The 21,968-nt window shown below is 34.0% G+C and overlaps 1 protein-coding gene across 3 annotated transcripts in view; it reads left to right on the top strand.

Annotated features, from left to right (window-relative positions):
* Positions 1–46: 46 nt before the first annotated feature.
* LOC126817573 (nardilysin) overlaps positions 47–21,968 on the top strand; it is a 30,627-nt gene continuing 8,705 nt past the window's right edge. Inside the window, exons 1-17 of one of the 3 annotated variants that reach the window (XM_050544633.2) lie at positions 47–212; positions 2,072–2,189; positions 3,285–3,480; positions 4,221–4,302; positions 4,803–4,903; positions 6,187–6,313; positions 6,597–6,692; positions 8,124–8,246; positions 9,660–9,717; positions 9,851–9,884; positions 10,554–10,593; positions 11,004–11,073; positions 12,526–12,603; positions 12,796–12,916; positions 17,857–17,970; positions 18,171–18,275; positions 21,761–21,890. In XM_050544633.2, coding sequence (XP_050400590.2) covers positions 2,149–2,189; positions 3,285–3,480; positions 4,221–4,302; positions 4,803–4,903; positions 6,187–6,313; positions 6,597–6,692; positions 8,124–8,246; positions 9,660–9,717; positions 9,851–9,884; positions 10,554–10,593; positions 11,004–11,073; positions 12,526–12,603; positions 12,796–12,916; positions 17,857–17,970; positions 18,171–18,275; positions 21,761–21,890 — 1,516 coding nt within the window. In that variant the 5' untranslated portion in view covers positions 47–212; positions 2,072–2,148. Of the gene's footprint in view, positions 460–960; positions 1,069–2,071; positions 2,190–3,284; positions 3,481–4,220; positions 4,303–4,802; positions 4,904–6,186; positions 6,314–6,596; positions 6,693–8,123; positions 8,247–9,659; positions 9,718–9,850; positions 9,885–10,553; positions 10,594–11,003; positions 11,074–12,525; positions 12,604–12,795; positions 12,917–17,856; positions 17,971–18,170; positions 18,276–21,760; positions 21,891–21,968 lie in introns of those variants that run through there. The other 2 variants (XM_050544634.2, XM_050544635.2) reach the window with 2 other exon arrangements.

The following is a 21,968-nucleotide window of genomic DNA, read 5'->3' as shown; positions in this document are numbered from 1 at the left end:
GCGAATAGGCGTGCTGTATTCATAAAATGACCTGTTAATCGAGAATCTATGCGGTGGTAGTAGAACAAGTAACTTCCCAATCTGTTTTACAGACCTAATGCGACATCCGTCTTTGTAGCGGCCAAGCGAAAATTCACTGCGGATCAGTGTGGTAACTTCCGCCACATGGATAACGGACAAGTCGACGGAAGAGACGCAAAGAAAACAGTCAGGTTGACAGTGAAACAGCTTTTTTTGAATTAAGCGTTGTACACCATTTACAGTCTACGATTTACATTCAAAGCTATAATATGTAACAGGCATTGCCAGAGTAGAGCGAAGTTGATGTGATTGTTGTTAAATTTAATATAAACTTTCATCATCATCTGAATTAGCAATAGCATATTTATAAAAGTTTCTTATGTGCCAGGTTTTTTTAGCTGTGGGAGGAAACAGAAGAACCCCCAGAAAAGCCACAAGGTTTGTCAGGCAACTCTACTCTTTGCGACATACAAGCCTGGGATTGAAACCATGACACGTATGACCCAATGACAGGCCAAATTAGATTCAAATCAAAGTGTCTTGCTGTAGACTAGAAATGGTTCACTACTGATGTCTTACTAGATAACAATTACCTTAATCTCTCAACCCTCCGTGTTTCGAGTTAAGAACTGAGGCCATGACCTATAACGTTGCAGCTGCCGGAGCGATTCACACCCGGCATTTTTAAACAAAATTGACAATAGTTTTAATCAAAACAACGATTGATTATTGTTATTTATAATATTTCTACAACACCCAACTACAATTAAGCATGTAATCCTACCTGAAACGGGTACAAATCGTCGTTTTTAAAATCGAGGCGTTCAGCCGTTACTAAGACCGCCATCTTTTTACACGATACGCTGTCATCGTGAAGCCGGGGCTAAATATAAGGCTTTTATAACAGCCAATCAAAAGGACAATCGAAAGCACAGAAACTATGAATGGATTTCGATGGCGGTGAAATGTCAGACAAAAACAACGCTTCATTAATTTAAACGTGAATATTTGGAGTTAGGCGACAGTTGTGCCACTACATTGGCCTCTGTAAGTTTAATTAATCATAATATCATAAACTTATCTATTTTAAAGATGTTACATAATAAAGAAATTGAGTTTGCCACTTGGAACTAAAGGCATCCAATCGTAGCTAAAAACAAACACATCAGTATATCTCAACGTTTTTAGCTACGTTTTCGTAGCTAATGTCTTACGTCTTACTCCAGCCACAGTGGACCGTCCTAAGGCCTTCTTTGCACAAGTTTTGTAGTCATTTGATTACAAAAAAGTTACTGGCCTGTAACTCCCTTAATTTCCGATTACACTGACCCCAAACTGTACTGTACATAGCTTAACATATAATAAACCAATTCTCATTGAAATAAAGGTGAAACCTTACCTCATAATTATATGATTTGATTTAACCAAACTGCTATGTGAAATTTTTGTTCAGTTAAAATGGCCGCCATACCAAAATTACGTGATATTATATCACTTGAAAATACAGAAATAGCCTACTATTCGGTATGATGAAATTAAGATTTCTGTGTTTCACTCTTCACTATTTGTAACATAATCGCTTATTTCCATGCAAACTATGATGATATTATGTTGCTTAACATATAATAAACCAATTCTCATTGAAATAAAGGTGAAACCTTACCTCATAATTATATGATTTGATTTAACCAAACTGCTATGTGAAATTTTTGTTCAGTTAAAATGGCCGCCGTACCAAAATTACGTGATATTATATCACTTGAAAATACAGAAATAGCCTACTATTCGATATGATGAAATTAAGATTTCTGTGTTCCACTCTTCACTATTTGTAACATAATCGCTTATTTCCATGCAAACTATGATGATATTATGTTGCAAATTTTGCAACTGAACCTAATTTTACTTGCGTAAAGAGTCAAATAGTGTATCAATTGCAGCCGTAGATAAGAATTATCTTTGCTAAAAATTGCAGCTAGCTGTAGACCACTTGACCCCCTCCCAGTCCTCCATCATTTGCATACTAATCTTTTCTCTCTTTTTATTTTAGATTGTTGAAACCAGGTTATAATATTTAGATGCATGTAGTAGTAGGAAGCTAGTTATTGTAAAACATAATCCTTCAATATGGAAGTTATAAAATCAGCCAATGACAAACGAGAATACAGGTACAGTACCATACTTTAACAATAAGTATTCTTCCACCAGGGGACACCAGCCTTACTGTTTGTTTTTATTTTTTTGAAATAAGTTTATCTTCACTAACTTCATATCTGTAGAGGTTTTAATGATAAGTTAAAGGGACCATCCCAATTTAACAGAGTCCCAGAAAAAATAAAAATCCATGTATGTATGAAATTTAAGCGCCTAAGTATAGAGGAATGGTGTATTTACCTTGTCTCAAAATGTCATTTCAAAATATTGAGCCATTTGGACGTGAATATCAAAACTGCTTATCTGGACACCTAACCCGTTAAAAATCTTGGGTCTGTTTTTTTCTTTGTGTGACCTGATAACCTATTGTCATTCCATTAGAGGTCTATACAGTGCATTACCCACATGCTGTACTTGATAATGAAAGATTAAATCTATTAGAGGTCTATACAGTGCATTACCCACATGCTGTACTTGATAATGAAAGATAAATTCCACCGACAGGTTTTTTTTTATAAAATAAAAATCTGGTTTCATCCAGACACCATATAATACAGCTTGGAATGACAGGTTTAAAGTTTAAGTTGTTTGAAAATGTATCACGTATATTGAGTTAGTTGCTCGGCCCTAAGGTAGAAGATTTTAAGGACTTTTAAAACAAAATTAAAGATACATTATGGGAGATTCGATAACGAGTTGGCAGTTCTCACTATAATGATTAAAAACTAGATAACGTAAAGGCAATTTGCTGAAAATTTCATTCAGATAGATCCACTATGAACCGAGAACTAAGCGAATGAAATTTCTGCCTAGCCTCGTTTAATCGAGAAGGAAAGTTATGTAGTAAATCGGCTCACAATCCACTTGAGATCGCAGGCTAGCGATGCCATCTATAGTTAATTATGGTCTGGATAAGTTAATTAATGTCTAATTAATAATTTAGATAACATTTCAGGCCTAAAGAAAGATCTGCAATAGACAGATTTAGCTCTTGCATAATGTATGTTTAAGCAGTTTTTTCTCCAAAATATAATTGAGATTGGCCCTTTAAGGCCAAAATTGAACATTACAATTTGTAGATTTATTCATTTTGTTCTATATTTTTAAAGAGTTATCCAGCTAGAGAATGGACTTAAAGCTTTATTGGTATCAAATCCTCCAGATGCTGATGGATATCAGTCATCTGCTGAAGTAGAATCAGAAAGTGAAGAGGGGAGTGAAGGAGATGCAAGTGATGATGAGGAAGACATGGAAGAAAATGAAGATGGAGAAAAAGAAGAAAAAAAGAAAAATGCTGAAAGACAGGTTAAAAAAAGAAGTCTTTTCTTTAAAGAAAATCATTTTTAATGGTGAATTTTGTGAATGATTTGTCAGCATTTAAAAGATCTATTTTAATAATAAATTTTGTGAATGATTTGTCAACGTGAATGAAGGTAGATCAAGTTCTCTTAAGTAACAATATTCCCCAAAAATATATCTGGGACCTCTCTTTAAAGATATTACTTACGTTGATATTTATATATTTATTTGCCAGTCTGTACAAGAACCTCAGTTACATTTTCATATTGAACAACCTTAAACAGTATACAATAAAGATCAGTAAAAGTGTCCATCTTGGAAACCTTTATCTTAGCCCTGTGCAACTTTCTGCAGCTATGTGATACTTTTTCCTCTTGTGTGGGTGTGTAAGTGCCTGGATAACCATGTCTATATAATTACAGAAATTATAGTTTTAAGTGATTGTCATGATTGTCATGTTATTCCTAAAATGATCTATAATACCGAAAATCTGGCGATTATTTTCGAATACTTCAGCATTTTGATGTGCACATATCAGACTTGCTAAATAGTCTCTTTTGCCAAAATTTAATGTTTGATATACAAACTAGATGATTCCCTGCTTGATAGATATATATTTTTAAATGCTGTACTAGTACTGGTATCAGCTTGATTTCTTTTCGCTATAGTCTAATGGAATCTAAATTTCTGTTATTTTTTCATCTTGTCCCAGTACCCAACAATTAAATTACTTCTACTGTTTTCAGTCTGCAGCAGCTTTATGTATAGGAGTTGGAAGTTTTTCTGATCCAGACGATATTCCAGGATTTGCTCACTTTCTAGAACATAGTAAGATTATTACTTTAATTTAGTGTACCTGTATAAAATAGGTTTGATTATGATTGGCTCATTTTCTAGAACATAGTAAGATTATTACTTTAATTTAGTGTACCTGTATAAAATAGGTTTGATTATGAGTGTAACTTGAGGCGTAATATAAACGTGTCTAGATCATGTAATTTTGGTGCTGTACAGGGAAACCATGTTTGAACTTGATATTGTCAACAAATGGTTGACGTCAAATGATGATTTTATGGATAGAGAAGAAAAACCATTATTTTTTAATTTATATAATGTTCATTAAACTTAATTTAAATCTCATTATTTTACAAATATATTATAAATTATAGAGGAAATTTCTTGAAAAATTATATTCCTAACACAACATAGACTCTAAAAGTTGATATCTCTGATGATTTTTGCCATTATGACTCTCAGTTCCCTTAAAAGTTCTTTTTTAAAGAAATTCGGTTTAAGACTAACATTATTTTTTATTGCTATTTTTTAAGTGGTTTTTATGGGTAGTGATAAATTTCCCAAAGAAAATGAGTTAGATGATTATCTGGGTAAACATGGTGGCTATTCAAATGCCTGGACTGATTGTGAAAAGGTAGGTAATCACTTGAAAGATCTGTAGCCAAATAAAGAATTTAGATTCCAAATCACAGGGACTAGCTTATTATGAATAAGTTGATCAAAACAGATTTATTAATAATAATACCAGTTGTAAATCAAAAATGAAGATCAAAAAAGGGGGCAATAATTTACCCTTGTAAACTCGTTTTTCTCATTCAAGCATATGCATTCTTGAAAACGAATTTTACAATTCCCGAATACTAATTTAAACTATAAAACATCAGTACTGTCTCAAAAAGTGTCCATTAATAAAGTCAGATAGCGATTTTTTGGATCACGGACTGCCATGACACATTGATAATCACATGGCGGTACTGTGAATATAGTTCGCATTATTATCATTTCTGCTTTATTAAAATTTATTTCAATTAAAAATCAGTGATTCCTTTGGAAAATCAAAGTATCGATATAAACTATTCGCCAAGAAAAATAGAAATTGAACAAAAGCAGGGATAATTCTGACAGTACCGGTTGGTTGGAAAATTGAGCGAGAAGTCATGTGATGTAAACAAAGCTACATGACAACATGGAATGAACATCTGGGAGTTTATAACAGTATTTATTCATCATTAAACAAAAACCAAAATATTACCCAGCTCTATTTAATCATTATTAATTTCTTTGTTTAAATTAACACACAATGAGAAATTCCATTGTTTAAAAAATGAAACCAAGAAAGAAAGATTAGCGGTTCGTGAAATGGCTGCGATGAAATCAATCAACATCGACTGTTTGATAGCTTTGATCTCGATCGTTAGATTGACTAATACTACTCCTAATAAATGGTTGTTATTGCGAGTCACAAAAACAATGAAATTGGCTGAATGGGACTGAATTTGATGGTCGTAGTCCATAATAGTGAGTTTCTCGTATTACTGAGCACAATTTGTAACATAACAACTCTGATTTTAATTGAGAGTGAATGTTTAAACTTGATGTACATGTTCGTTAATGTCTTGACTGAGTTCAGTGATTAACATTTCCCACTAAAGCTAAGCAGAGCTACAAAATTCCTTTGACTTTGATTCTATCTGACAGGAGTAATGAAACTTAGTGTATAGTTGATAATCAATTTGATTGCTCGATACTTTTGAAAAAGGTAAATGCGCAATTAATTAATATGTGTCATCTATTTATTTCGAGATTTCGGCGGTGGACATCAGCCTCACTGTTGGCTTGTTTTCTTTTATAGTTACCGGTAAATAGAAAATAGTTACAGGATTTTGAATATCAATGTATAGTTTTATTTTTTTTCAGACTGTTTTCTATTTTGAGATACAGAAAAAGAATTTCTTCAAAGCTCTAGATATGTTTGCTCATTTCTTCATCTCCCCATTATTAAGACAAGATTGTGTTGATAGAGAAGTGAAAGCAGTCGATAGTGGTCAGTATACATGTATCATATATTTTACGGTTAACATTTGACCTCTGAATTGATATTCCTTGGAGTAATTACGCCTGTCAACCGTAATTTGGAAAAACGGATACAAAATCAGTAATTTGAAATTATTTCTCTTTGGAATTGCATCAACAACATACTGTGGCATTGTTGCTTCAGTTCCAAATGCCTGGCAATGCTGTGTTTTAAAAAAAAGTTTTTAAAAAACACCTTTGAAATGCAGAAAGTATAAAAAAAAGATACTATATTGTTATATAATATTGTTTAGAGTTTCAGATGTCAGTACCAAATGATGGTGATCGTGTCAATCAATTAATAAGTTCCCTTGCGAGAGAAGGCCATCCAATGAGGAAGTTTATGTGTGGTAAATATATTTATACATTTTTCTGTTCATTTGCTTTGTAAATATTCAAGGTGGAATCTGAATAACTTGAATTATTTATTAACATATTGAATGTGTAAATATGAATTATTTATTAACATGGCAATGACATGATCATTGTAAGTATTGTATACAAAATGCAAATATTTTATAAAATTTGATTTTGTATCAAGGGCCTTTTCTACATGCTCACTTTCAAATGCGTTTGTATATTGTCGCCATCACTGTCCGTTGTATCCCCAGTCCGTCATACTGAGTGTTTAAGGTAATGAGATGAAGTCTGGATAATTTTCAATGATTTCTGAGAGTTAGAAAGAGAGAGAGGGAGAGATGGGGTTTAACGTCCACTCGACACAAACTAGGTCATTTGCGCGTAGGAGTCTTTAGCAGTGGGAGAAAACATTATCATCTGATTACCGGTACATGTTTTGTATACTCTTCAAAAAATGTAGGGAATATTCAGAAACAATACAAAACTGCGGAAATGCACTGCTGTTTTTATTAGAGGTAACCAGTGTATGTTAATAACAGGCCAATTGCCTACACATGAACATAAACAGTTCATATGGGCAGCTTATCTGACGGCCCCATTTCACTCGCAAAGAGATACACTGTCAAATGTGAAAAAGAACGTTTTTGATTTTTGTCTTAATAATGAGTAATTGCTCCACCAATCCTCAGAAACTCAGCAATTCGTCGTGGCATGCTCCTAATCAACCGTCCAATTTGGGGCAATCTGACCCACTCCCTTTGCAGTGCCAGGGCCAATTCTTGCAGTGTTGACGTTGACATCGATGAACACGTCTCCCGATCAAATTAAACGTAACACACTAAAGCAAAGATACGCGAAACAGTAAATCTTATGCAAGAACTGATACGAAAGCAAAAATGGATAGGATAAACCAGCAAGCGGCAGTTTTCATCAACCCTTCCTTAAAGTGTCAAATCTGACAATGAACCCCTCCCACGTGTATGGCGCTGTTGTGTGTCGCACATGCAGCTCAGTGGTTCTGTTGTTTTGAAGAGTATATATTAAATGTTAGCACTAGGCACAACTAGAAGCCATTCAAATTTTAATTATTTCTGATAATTACATAATGGGTTGTTATTACTCTTGATCTGTTTTTAATGATTTTTGATTGCTCCAATTAACTATGCGACATACCTTGTTAACAATAACAGCTCAGAGACTTAGCTGCTGTGAGCGTATGTTTTGTTGCCTGACAGTCTGAAGCTTAATTGAATACCAGTGTATGCCAGACTTAATTTTAAACCCAATTTTATTTTGTCAATGACAGTGATTAACAGCCTAAAATTCAATCATTGTTTATTTGTTATTATTTGGATCATGTTTTTGTTGATAATTATTATTATTTGTTATTTTTTATTAAAAATCTTCTGTCTTATTTTTAGGCAATTTAAAGACATTGAAATCTTTACCAGAAGAAAGAGGTGTTAATATTTATGACCATTTGAGGGAATTTTATAATAATATGTATTCAGCTCATTATATGACTCTAGCTATAGAGTCTAAGGGTAAATATTTTTTAACCTTTCTTTTTTTTGATACACATGGAAATGTGGTCGTATATTGCCGTTGCCCCTGTCCTCATGTCTGTTGTGCACAATTTCTTGTGAACACTCTACAGACTACATTTATCATCTGATTGTTTTGAAGTTGATATATGTTGTTTACATTAGTGAGATGAAGAAGCCCATTAAATTGCAGTAATTTCTGCTAATTTTTTTCTAGATTTAGTCTCGTTTTACTTTGTTGCACCTTGTGAACACTCCACGACAAAACTTATCATCCGATTTGCGTGCAATTTATATGCATCATTTAAATTAGTGAAATGAAGAAGTCTTTAATTTCAGCAATTTCTGTTTATTACATTTAGAGTTATGGCCCTTGTTTCACTTTGTTGGACCTTGTGAATACTCTAATGGCAAAAGTTATCATCTGACTTTATGAAATTTATAATCATCATATAAATTAGTGAAACAAAAAAGCTTATTGAATTTTAACAATTTCTGTAAATTACTTACAGAGTTAAGGCTCTTGTTTCAGTTTGTAAAGCCTTGTAAATCCTCAAAGGATGAAAATTATAATCTGATCTGTTTCAAATTGTCTTGTAGATGTCCCCCATTACCTACAAAAGAATAGATATGTGACAATCCTTGTCGACCACTCTAATGATTTAGCTGCTGTGGGCATATGAATTTCAGCAATTATTTCTAGAGTTTTGTCCCTTGTTCTACTTTGTTAGACCTTGTGAATGCTCGAACAACAAAAGTTATCATCCAATCTGTATGAAATTCATATGCATCATTAGATTAGTGAACCGAAGATATGCATTGAAGTTCAGAAATATTCGTTAATTACTTCTAGAGTTATGGCTCTTGTTTCACTTTGTTGAACTCCTGTGAACGCTCAAACGACAAAAGTTATCTTCCGACCGGTATGAAATTGATATACATCATTTGAATTCAAGAAACAAAACAAATGATGGAATTTCCTTTAATTACTTCTTGAGTTAAATGGTCCTTGTTTCGTTGTCTGGCAACCTATCTTTGAGATGTGCCATCAATTTATTTATATTGTTTAAAAATGACAAAATTCAAGAATCAAAACAAATGACGGAATTTCCTTTAATTACTTCTTGAGTTAAATGGTCCTTGTTTCGTTGTCTGGCAACCTATCTTCTTTGAGATGTGCCATCAATTTATAATGTTTAAAAATGACAAAAAATAAACTATTTGTTTTCTTGTCTTTGTCTTTAAAGATATACAATGTGTACTCCCCAAGAAACAATAATTAATGAAATCATAAATAATAATCCAATGAATACAAAGATAAAACTGCTATGATATTGCTGTTATGAAAAATACATTCAAGTACACATAGTATGGTTATTATTCCATTATGCTGACTTCTATTTTATTTTTCAGAGGGTCTAGATACCTTGGAAAAATATGTGAGAGAAATATTCTCTAAAATTCCAAATAAGTAAGTGTCTTTGTTTTGTGAAAAAAGAGAAAAATTCAAAACACTATAAACAATTGTTGAAATTATTGAATGATGGTTATTTTGATGTTTAAATAATGTATTTTTAACTAGATTTTTAAAATTATTTTCATAGCCAGAAAACGCAGCCAAGTTTTAAACTTATGAAGGTTAGTAATTGATTAACATTTAACGATACATTAGTTAAGAGTTTAATAAAGAGTTGGCCATTCTTGCTATAATAATTCAAAAATAGATGATTAAAAAAAGAAAATATTAAAAATTTCAGTCAAATTACTTTATTCTGAACGGAGTTGTCACTGTTGGAAGTTTGGACTAGAAATAGACATCAGCTGTGTCCACACCGTCTACGAAAATTGACGATCGTTTGATTAACAGATGATATAACTCCACCCACGTATTCTCGACTATCAAGTTTCAAGTAACATTCTCAATGGTTATTGTACCCTCGCTTGGTAGGCCTTTCATCAGTGACTAACGGTAAACGTTAGCTTGGTCGGCCATTTCTTGATTAATTTTAAATGGACGACTGTTTAAATCCAAGCTGTATCCAAGCCATCCGAGGGTCTACAGAGTTGATTTTGAGCATGTCATGTAAATAAAGGTCTAATTAACAATTTCTATAACATCTGAAGCCTAAATAAAGACTTGCAATAGGCAGATTTAGCTCTCGCATAAGGCCTGTTTTTGTTCAATTTGTTTATTGACTTATAAGCTTATACTTGCTTTTATATTAATGGTTTGATAACTATATTTTACTATAGTGCTAAATATTTTACATGTATGTGTTGTATTTTCCTTATTATCTTCTGTTCTAGGAACCTTTCAATACACAAGAATTCCACAAATTCTATAGAGGTAACAATATCTGTATATAGAAGAGAAAGTATGTAGAAAACCAAACTGTTAAATTTATAGATTTTAAGATAACCTCATAATAACCAGAGTCGTTTTTACAATAAATTTAATGTTGTAATATAATGTGGTGGGTAGTGTCCACCTTGCACATAATGTTTACAACATTGAGACCAATTTTATCAGGAATATAATGGTGATATTTTGAGATATTATGGATATTACGAAATGTAGATAATCGCTACCAGTGTAACACATCTTGTAACTTATAAATGATGTAATATTTAAAGGAAGGATTTAGTATGAATGACACTTTTGGAACAATTACTAAGTGCATTTAGTCATTCCATTTAATATAATAATGTAAAGTAAAGTTATTGTATTCTTCAGAGAATATTTTATTTTTGTTGTAGTTAGTTCTGTTGAAAATACACACAGTCTTGAAATATTGTGGTCATTTCCATCTTTACTACATGAGTACAGGTATGTAATATAGAGTGGATGTTTCTGAATTCTAACAAGTCTTTAAGTCTTAGAAAGTCATTTGAGGGATTGTTTATCCCTCACAGACTACAATCTTGGGATAGTTTACTTTCTAAAGGGAATATCGGCCCAGTAATGTTTCAATTTCATTCAGTATTTACAACGATATGATGAATTGAAAATCTTGCAACATTTGGCAAGCTCTGCAGACAATAAAAATTGGATATGGTCAAAACAGACATGAACTGTTCTGACCAATCATTTGTTGTTTTGACTTAAATTTATTCTCGTTTTAACCAAACATTTAGGTCTTTCTTATCTAAGGCCATTATGTCTAGGGACAGGGGTTTTACATTCCCATTCGAAATCCTGAATAGAAATACTGTTTACGAAAGTTCTAAAGTGTGAATCCAGTTGAATTCATGGGCTTTTCTTGTGTGATACACACAGTGATCGAAATAACGACCTGCCCGTAGCTGGTAAATTTCACGTCGGGCTGCCTGAAAAAATTCCCCACCAGCCCGGTTGATAAAATTGACAGATATAATCTACTAACTCACTCATTCTAATCTATCACTCACTGAAGTTTACTACTTTGCCTTTGCCATGACTTGTTTTGATAATAAAGTTTATGAAAGCGAGATGCGAGTTTGTTACCGATGTTTTCTATTTATAACAGTGACTGATCTTCAGAAATTACTCTAGTGTATCTGCCTAAATTTAAGTTATCTTTGCCGTGATTGGCCATACTTAGTAACATGGACCAATAAAGACCAATCAAAGCTAGTGTTACAATCACATTTAGGTTATCAAACAAAATGGCGTCATAAATACGTATTCAGGTTATTAGAATGTCACAATTAAAGATTTTGACGTTGTTTTTTTTTTATCAAACTCAAAAGTTGAAAGAAAGACACAAGTTGAAAAAGACATTGAGAAAAGAATAAAGAATATGAAAACAATAAAAGAAATAGGAAGTATCAGATTAAGTGGCAGATCGAATTTCCGTGGCTGATTACCGACAAAGAATCTCTGTTTTGTCGGATATGCATATCATGTTACGGGCCACTAGGCATATCCCAAGCAAACATTCCTGCATTATTCTAGTTTGTTTTTTGTAAAATATGTTACAAAATATGGGCAGGCAACATTCTAGATGGGCAGGCAACTTTTATGGGTCACCTGCCCGACTGGCAGGTTAAGTTTGAAAGTTATTTCAATCACTGGATACACAGTACCCTTCTCCCATCCTTTCTGTTAGGCATCCTAAAACCTTGAATTTATTGAGGGAAAGATGCACTCATTAAATACCTTCAATTCTTAATTTAAACTCATTTCATTATAAAACCATGAACATGTGACAGATACTATCCCAGTTACTAAAGAATAAACATATAGACAGAAAGGATTGTGCTTTGACATGCTTTTAAAACCAATTTGATTTAATTACAGAGTTAAACCATTGGATTATTTATCAACTTTGATAACTCATGAAGGAAAAGGTAGCATTTTATCTTATCTAAAGAAGAGGTAATTAAATTTAATTTCTAAACTTCTTTCCCAATCCATATACTATTAGACAACAAATCAATACTATATCTGTCTAAATGATCAGATGCAAAATGCTAAAAACTACTAGAATAACAATACTAGAAACTATTTTTATATAAAATTTGATACCAGACTTCATAATTCTTATTTTATGTTATTTATGTTTTTTAGAACACTGGCACTGTCTTTGTCAGGTGGCAATAATTTTACTGGTACAGAAAATAATTCTACATGTTCTACATTCTACGTCAATATAACTTTGACTGATGATGGTCTACAACAAGTTTATCAGGTAATAGTTCTATAACAATTAAACTTTAACTACCATAAAGCATGGTTATAGTTTACAATTATTCATCACACCGTATTCCACACTATGATATTTTGTGTCTTATTGCAGTGTGCGTATGTTGTCTGATTCAACTTAAACTATTTATTGTTTTATTCAAAAGATGCTACAATTACATTCTGTTATTTTGTTAATTGTCCCCCGCCTTTCGAAGAAAGCAGGGGACTATTAAAATGGGTACGTCCGTCTGTCCGTCCGTCCGTCCGTCCGTCCGTCCGTCCGTCCGTCCGTCAGTCCGTCTGTCTGTCTGTCCGTCACACTTTTTGGGACACAATAACTCTCCTTCTAATGGACCTAGAATGTTCAAACTTGGTGTAGGTGTTTATTGTCCCCCGCCTTTCGAAGAAAGCAGGGGACTATTAAAATGGGTTCGTCCGTCTGTCTGTCTGTCTGTCTGTCTGTCTGTCTGTCTGTCTGTCTGTCTGTCTGTCTGTCTGTCTGTCTGTCTGTCTGTCTGTCTGTCTGTCTGTCTGTCTGTCTGTCTGTCTGTCTGTCTGTCTGTCTGTCTGTCTGTCCGTCTGTCTGTCCGTCACACTTTTTGGGACACAATAACTCTCTTCCTAATTGAGCTAGAATGTTCAAACTTGGTGTATGTGTTTATTAGGTCAATGCCTTGATGGAGTTCGAAGATGAGCATTTTCCGCTTAGGGTAAGCAGAGATAAGCAATTTGATTGGTTGATGCTTTGGGACACGATAACTCTCTTCCTAATTGGGCTAGAATGTCCAAACTTGGTGTATGTGTTGATTAGGTCAATGCCTTGATGGAGTTCGAAGATGAGCATTTTCTGCTTAGGGTAAGCAGAGATAAGCAATTTGATTGGTTGATGCTTTGGGACACGATAACTTTTAATTGAGCTAGAATGTTCAAACTTGGTGTGTGTGTTTATTAGGTCAATGCCTTGATGGAGTTCGAAGATGAGCATTTTCCGCTTAGGGTAAGCAGAGATAAGCAATTTGATTGGTTTATACTTTGGGGCACGATAACTCTCTTCCTAATTGAGCTAGAATGTTCAAACTTGGTGTATGTGTTGATTAGGTCAATGCCTTGATGGAGTTCGAAGATGAGCATTTTCAGCTTAGGGTAAGCAGAGATAAGCAATTTGATTGGTTGATGCTTTGGGACACGATAACTTTAGTTCTAATTAAGTGAGATTGATGAAACTTGGTGTATAGTTTCATTACAGTAATACCTTGACTAAGTTTGATAATGAGCATTTTCTGCTCAGGGTAAGCAGAGCGATACGCAATTTGATTGGTCGAGACTTTGGAAAACAATAACTCTCCTACTTTGATTGTCCCCCGCCTTTCGAAGGTTGATGCTTTGGGACACTATAACTTTAGTTCTAATTAAGTGAGAGTGATGAAACTTGGTGTATAGTTTCATTACAGTAATACCTTGACTAAGATTGATAATGAGCATTTTCTGCTCAGATTAAGCAGAGCGATAAGCAATTTGATTTGCTGAGACTTTGGAACACAATAACTCTCTAATTATTTTCCTATTTCGGCGGGGGACATCAGCCTCACTGTTGGCTTGTTAGGTCAATGCCATGATGTAGTACGAAGATGAGCATTTTCTGCTTAGGGTAAGCAGAGATAAGCAATTTGATTGGAGATAAGCAATTTGATTGGTTGATGCTTTTGGACACGACAACTTTAGTTCTAATTAAGCGAGAGTGATGAAACTTGGTGTATAGTTTCATTACATCAATACCTTGATTAAGTTTGATAATGAGCATTTTCTGCTCAGGGTAAGCAGAGCGATAAGCAATTTGATTGGCCGAGACTTTGGAACACAATAACTCTCCTTCTAATTGAGCTAAAATGTTCAAACTTGGTGTATGTGTTTATAAGGTCAATGCCTTAAAGGGGTGTGAAGATGAGGATTTTCTGCTCATGGTAAGTATAGATAAGCAATTTGATTGGTTGATGCTTTGGGACACAATAACTTTAGTTCCAATTCAGTGAGAGTGATAAAACTTGTTGTATAGTTTCATTACATCAATACCTTGACTAAGTTCGATATTGAGCATTTTCTGCTCAGCGTAAGCAGAGCGATAAGCAATTTGATTGGCCGAGACTTTGGAACACAATAACTCTCCTTCTAATTGAGCTAAAATGTTCAAACTTGGTGTATGTGTTTATAAGGTCAATGCCTTAATGGGGTGTGAAGATGAGGATTTTCTGCTCATGGTAAGTAGAGATAAGCAATTTGATTGGTTGATGCTTTGGGACACAATAACTTTAGTTCCAATTAAGTGAGAGTGATAAAACTTGTTGTATAGTTTCATTACATCAATACAGTATGTGCATCTGTCATCATCCTCGGCTTTCGTCAATTAAATCACACTTTCATCTTCCTCTAGTCGTGGGAATGGGGGTTTGGGAGGGACCTCATAAGTAGAATAGCACAGGGCCTCTCATCTGATTTTTAAAATGACTGATTCTATGATAATGAAATATAATGCTGGGACAAATAGAAAAAATTTCAAGTACCAGTAGCTTGGTTGCTGTAAATTCCAACCTGATGCCCAGGGCCTTTGGGGCAGTTTAACTAGGTGTTTGTGTGGGTAAGGGCCAGAAGAACCCCCTGTTGAGTGTAGGCATGGGAGGGGGCACCCCAAAAGGGCCTAAAACTAGGTCTAAAATAGTTAACTAAGGCACCACTTGAAATCACTATCATTTTATGCTTACTACTGAATACATTGAAAGCACAGATGACACACTTTTCCTTGTTGCTATGACCCCTGACACCTTTTAAATGAAATACAGCCCTATTTATTTCATCTCAGAATACAATATTAAATCATATTCTGCTTTTAAATGTTCATATTTCCATTTCGTTTTGTTTGTAGCCATATATTATATTAATTATGTTGTTAACAATAATATTTGCATACTGTGTGGACTAGTGAAAATTATCACAGTGCCTGGGACCACTTCAAATGGCCACATTAAAAGTCAAGTGATTATCAACAACTTTTGAGCCCAGAACAGGATAGTGAAATTTAGCACATGTTAGTAATGTGCTTCAACTCCTAAGCCTTTTGACAGATTATTTATTTTTTTGTCCCCCGCCTTTCGAAGAAAGAAGGGGACTATTAAAATGGGTTCGGCCGCTTGTCTGTATGTCTGTCCGTCATACTTTTTGGGACACAATAACTCTCCTTCTAATTAAGCTAGAATGTTCAAACTTGGTGTAGGTGTTTATGAGGTCAATGCCTTAATAGAGTGTGAGGATGAGCATTTTCTGGTTATGGTAAGTAGAGATAAGCAATTTGATTGGTTGATGCTTTGGGACACGATAACTTTAGTTCTAATTAAGTGAGAGTGATGAAACTTGGTGTATAGTTTCATTACATCAATACCTTGACTAGGTTCGATGATGACAATTGTCTGCTTAGGCTAAGGAGCAATAAGCATTTTGATTGGTCAAGACTTTGGAACATAACAACTCTGCTTCTAATTGAGGTAGAATGTTTAAACTTGATGTAGATGTTCGTCTTGACTTAGTTCAATGATTTACATATCGAGCTAAAGCTAAGCAGAGATTAGCAATTTCCTTGGTCGATGCTTTGGGACAAGATAACTTTGATTCTATCTGATAGAGAGAGTGATGAAACTTAGTGTATAGTTGATAATCAGTTTGATTGCTCGATACTTTTGAAAAAAATAGATGTGCGATTAATTAATATGTGTCATCTATTTATTTGGGGATTTCGGTGGGGGACATCAGCCTCACTGTTGGCTTTTATCTGATTTTGACGCAACTTGAAATACAGGTCTATCTCCCAAAGATCTTGGTTCCTTTCGATATTGGCATGTATTGGACCATAACTTCATGGATTATGGCCCCTGATTGTTCGTAAAATTACGATTTTAGCTTTTGGACACTCTAGAGATAACAATTTTCATCTGATTTTGATGAAATTTGAAAAGTATGTTTATAAACCAAAGATCTTGGTTTCTTTCGATATTTGCACATATCGGATTGTAACTTCCTGAATTATGACCCATGATTGTACGAAAAATCACATTTTTAGCTTGTGGTCCCTCGAGAGGTCACAATTATTATGTTTATATCACAAAGATCTTGGTTCCTTTTGATAATTGTATATATCCAAACGTAACTTTTTGGATTATGGCCCCCTCGAGAGGTCACAATTATTATGTTTATATCACAAAGATCTTGGTTCCTTTTGATAATTGTATATATCCAAACGTAACTTTTTGGATTATGGCCCCAGATTTTTTGAAAAATCGCATTTTTAGCTTGTGGCCCCGCTAAAAGTCAAATTCTATTCAATTTTGAAAAACGTTTTAATATATCACCGTTACACATTAATGAAGGTTGAGTTCGAATTTCGTAAAAATCTGACCCAAACTACCGGACAAAATAGCCGCTTCTTGTATGCAAATATTGTAAAATTATGTAATACCCAGGTTGTAGAGTGTGTACCCTCTAGTAGAAGTCACAATTTCTATCCGATTTTGATGAAACTTGAAATTTATGTTTATATCCCATTCCCTTTCGATATTCACGCATTTCAGACCCTTCCTGAATTATGGCCCTTGATTGTACAAAAAAACGCTTTTTTTTATTTTAGCTTGTTTTCTATCCATCTCTTGCAAAATGTGGTCGTATCTTGCCTGGCAACCACTGGTTGTAGTAGTAGTATATTTATTGATAGGAGACAAATTAATTATAAGCCTTTGGCTTGTTTTTGAATTCTTACCTTTGACAATGTATGTATCTTTTCATATCAATCTTATTTGAACAAATATTGTTTAAATCAACTAAACTAGAGTCTGTTATTAATATTATTTCAGGAAATACAGCACCCTGTAATATATAATAATATTTGCCTTGTATTATTTTTAGATTCTTACTGTTATATTTGAATATCTTCATCTACTACGAACTGTTGGTCCACAGAAACACATCTTTGACGAACAAAAGATAATAGAAGACAATAAATTCAGATGGAGAGAAAAAGTAAGATAACCTGTCCAAATATTGCAAAGCAGAAATAATTGTCGATGTCAAAACAAAAATTATGTAACATAGATATTTTGGTTTCAGTTTCTTGGAAAATGTTGAATAATGAATTAGAGAACATATAGCGGTGATTAAGTTGTGGCAAATTATATATTTTCCGACAGTCATGAAATCGTTATTGCATATTTATGTTTAAGGGAGAAGCTGTTGATTATGTGGAAGAATTAAGTGAAAATATGCAGATATTTCCAGTAGAACATTACCTAACAGGAAGACATTTGATATATGACTATAATGAAAAGGTCAGTTCTGTTTTTGGAAAACTTTCGGAATATTGGCTGAAGGACTTAATTTTAATTGATATTTAATTTATTTTTATCCAAAAAGGATGGACTAAGAGTATTGCTTCAGCAAATTAAGCAGATTAACAAGATTATATTAACTTTTAACCTTTTACTCTATAAATGATATGCAACACACACACACACAAATCTCTAATGGTATTTAGATCAACAATTGTAGTACTTGTGTTGAATGTACATTCAGCTCAGGAATATTAATTAGCTGTTTTTTGTCGGCTTTAGCTGCTTGAAGTCCAGTCAAGCCGATTGGTAAAACTATGAACCGGCCACTATGGTATCATAAATCAATCTACTTTCGGTTAAATTAGAACGGGTTAATTATTACTTGTTGATTAATTAAGTAGTTTGTCAGGTCGGCTACAACAACAGTCATGCCTTAGTGAGAATTGGCCATTGGTTCATGATCCGAGTAATTAGCACACATGTAGGTAATTTTGATAATTCGGTTAAAAAAACCAAAACAAGCTTGCTGATTATTTATAATAGGTCGAGTAAGTTGCCTTTGTGGATTGCCATGTGGCGATCAAAGGAACTTAGGAAGATGATGAACCGTGCGTCTTCGATGAACTGTATGAATTCCAGGAACCAGTAGATATTAAAATAATAATTAGATCATACATTCAAAGGTGTCGCTGACCAGTTCTTAGTTAAATTTAAATAACCTTCAGATAGAACACAACGAATACACCAAGAAACAGTCATTTTAAATAATCTATTTTTATGACAGAATCTCCATTGCTGAATCCCCCGATGACATGTCACATCGGTTAGAATTAGGTCAATAAACCAGTGATGCTAGTTTTAGTTTTAGATAGCGTTTACTGCTATGATTTTTATACGCCCACATTTTCATGTGGACTTATATTGTCGTCGCCCCTGTCCGTACAGGTCACAATTTTTATCCGATTTCAATGAAACTTGAAATATAGGTTTATCACCCTAAGATCTCGGTTCCTTTCGATATTGGCATTTATCGGACTGTAACTTCATGGATTATGGCCCCTGATTGTACGAAAAATCACGTTTTTAGCTTGCGAACACTGTAGAGGTCACAATTTTTATCCGATTTGGTTTAAACTTGAAATGTATGCTTATAACCCATAGATCTCGGTTCCTTTCGATATTTGTGCATATCGGAACATAACTTCCTGAATTATGTCCCCTGATTGTACGAAAAATCGCATTTTTTAGCTTGTGGACCCTATAGAGGACATAATTTTTATCCGATTTAAAAAAACATATTATTGTCCCCCGCCTTTCGAAGAAAGCAGGGGACTATTAAAATGGGTTCGTCCGTCTGTCTGTCCGTCTGTCTGTCCGTCACACTTTTTGGGACACAATAACTCTCTTCCTAATTGAGCTAGAATGTTCAAACTTGGTGTATGTGTTTATCAGGTCAATGCCTTGATGGAGTTCGAAGATGAGCATTTTCCGCTTAGGGTAAGCAGAGATAAGCAATTTGATTGGTTGATGCTTTGGGACACGATAACTCTCTTCCTAATTGGGCTAGAATGTTCAAACTTGGTGTATGTGTTGATTAGGTCAATGCCTTGATGGAGTTCGAAGATGAGCATTTTCCGCTTAGGGTAAGCAGAGATAAGCAATTTGATTGGTTGATGCTTTGGGACACGATAACTTTTAATTGAGCTAGAATGTTCAAACTTGGTGTATGTGTTTATTAGGTCAATGCCTTGATGGAGTTCGAAGATGAGCATTTTCCGCTTAGGGTAAGCAGAGATAAGCAATTTGATTGGTTGATACTTTGGGGCACGATAACTCTCTTCCTAATTGAGCTAGAATGTTCAAACGTGGTGTATGTGTTGATTAGGTCAATGCCTTGATGAAGTTTGAAGATGAGCATTTTCCGCTTAGGGTAAGCAGAGATACGCAATTTGATTGGTTGATGCTTTGGGACACGATAACTTTAGTTCTAATTAAGTGAGATTGATGAAACTTGGTGTATAGTTTCATTACAGTAATACCTTGACTAAGTTTGATAATGAGCATTTTCTGCTCAGGGTAAGCAGAGCGATACGCAATTTGATTGGTCGAGACTTTGGAAAACAATAACTCTCCTACTTTGATTGTTAGACTATAAGTAAAGATATACTGTTTGATTGTTCAATACTTTGTAAAAGATAATTTGTGATAAATTTATATGTGTCCTCTAATTATTTTCCTATTTTTATATCACCGTTACACCCTAAGGACGGTTGGGTTCAAATTTTGTGAAAATCAACCGAAAACTGACAGACAAAATGGCCGCCGTTCGTTCTCAAATAGCGTAAAAATATGGTATATCAAGGTTGTGGACCCTATAGAGATCACAATTTTAAACCGATTTTGTTGAAACTTGAAATGTAAGTTTATAACCCAAAGGTCTCGGTTCCTTTCGATATTCGCGCATATCGGACCGTAACTTTCTGAATTATGGCCCCTGATTGTACGAAAAATCACGTTTTTAGCTTGTGGACCCTATAGAGGTCATAATTTTTATCCGATTTAAAAAAACGTATTATTATATCACCGTTACACCTTAAGGATGGCTGAGTTCGAATTTCGTGTAAATCAGCCCAAAATTGACAGACCAAATGGCCGCTGTTCGTTCTCAAATAACGTAAAAATATGGTATATCAAGGTTGTGGACCCTATAGAGGTCACAATTTTTATCCGATTTTGTTGAAACTTGAAATGTAAGTTTATAACACAAAGATCTCGGTTCCTTTCGATATTTGCCCATATCGAATTGTAATTTCCTGAATTATGGCCCTTGATTGTAGGAAAAATCACTTTCTTTTTAGCTTGTTCTCTATCCATCTCTCGAAAATGTGGGCTTATCCTGCCTGGCAGCCGCTGGTTTATTTTATACACATGCTGAAAGAGGCTTAGTTTAAAAAATATTGTCGTTATTATTATTGAAAGCTATATGGTATAGTCGCACAGAATTTTATTTTAAAGCAATGTCAATTATGGTTGTCACGTGATCAATCATGGATGAATGAATAAAAACATTTGCAAGTTACATGATAGACAAAAACTACAAATTGTGTTATGATGAAATACCAAGGTTCCATATCAGATTATATCCATCGAAAGGACAATAAATTATTCAGGAGATATTACTGACATGAATTTCAAGCGGGTACATGAATTAAATCTGGAAAATTTTCTGAACGATGTACCTATTTGACGTTATTTTTGTGGTAATTACATACATGTACTCCATGTACATTAGAATACGATATTCCTCATAACAAAAATTACCCAGAATTATTTTTGTTGAAGTCTGGTTATATTAAAGGGAATGGAATATTATCATTTTAAAATCCATATCCTACCGGGACCTCATTTGACCCAATTCTGGCCGGTTCATTTCAAAATGGATTAAGAACCCAGGTTCAGCTTCATTGCTGTACTTTTTTCAGTTAATTAAAGAATGTGCCGATGTATTGAAACCAGACACAGCTAATATAGTTCTACGTTCAAAATCATTTGACAGTCAAGGTATCTTAGATAAAGAAGAAAAGTGGTATAGTACAAAATATAATGTGCAAGGTAGGTACATCTTCTGGTTCAAATTGTTGAAATTCACAAGTACAACATCCTATCATGTGAAACAGCTTGTCATAAATT

The sequence above is a fragment of the Patella vulgata genome, chromosome 4 (assembly GCF_932274485.2).
Source record: "Patella vulgata chromosome 4, xgPatVulg1.2, whole genome shotgun sequence".
Taxonomy (NCBI): Eukaryota; Metazoa; Mollusca; class Gastropoda; family Patellidae; genus Patella; species Patella vulgata.
This window is presented reverse-complemented; position numbering and strand designations above follow the sequence as displayed.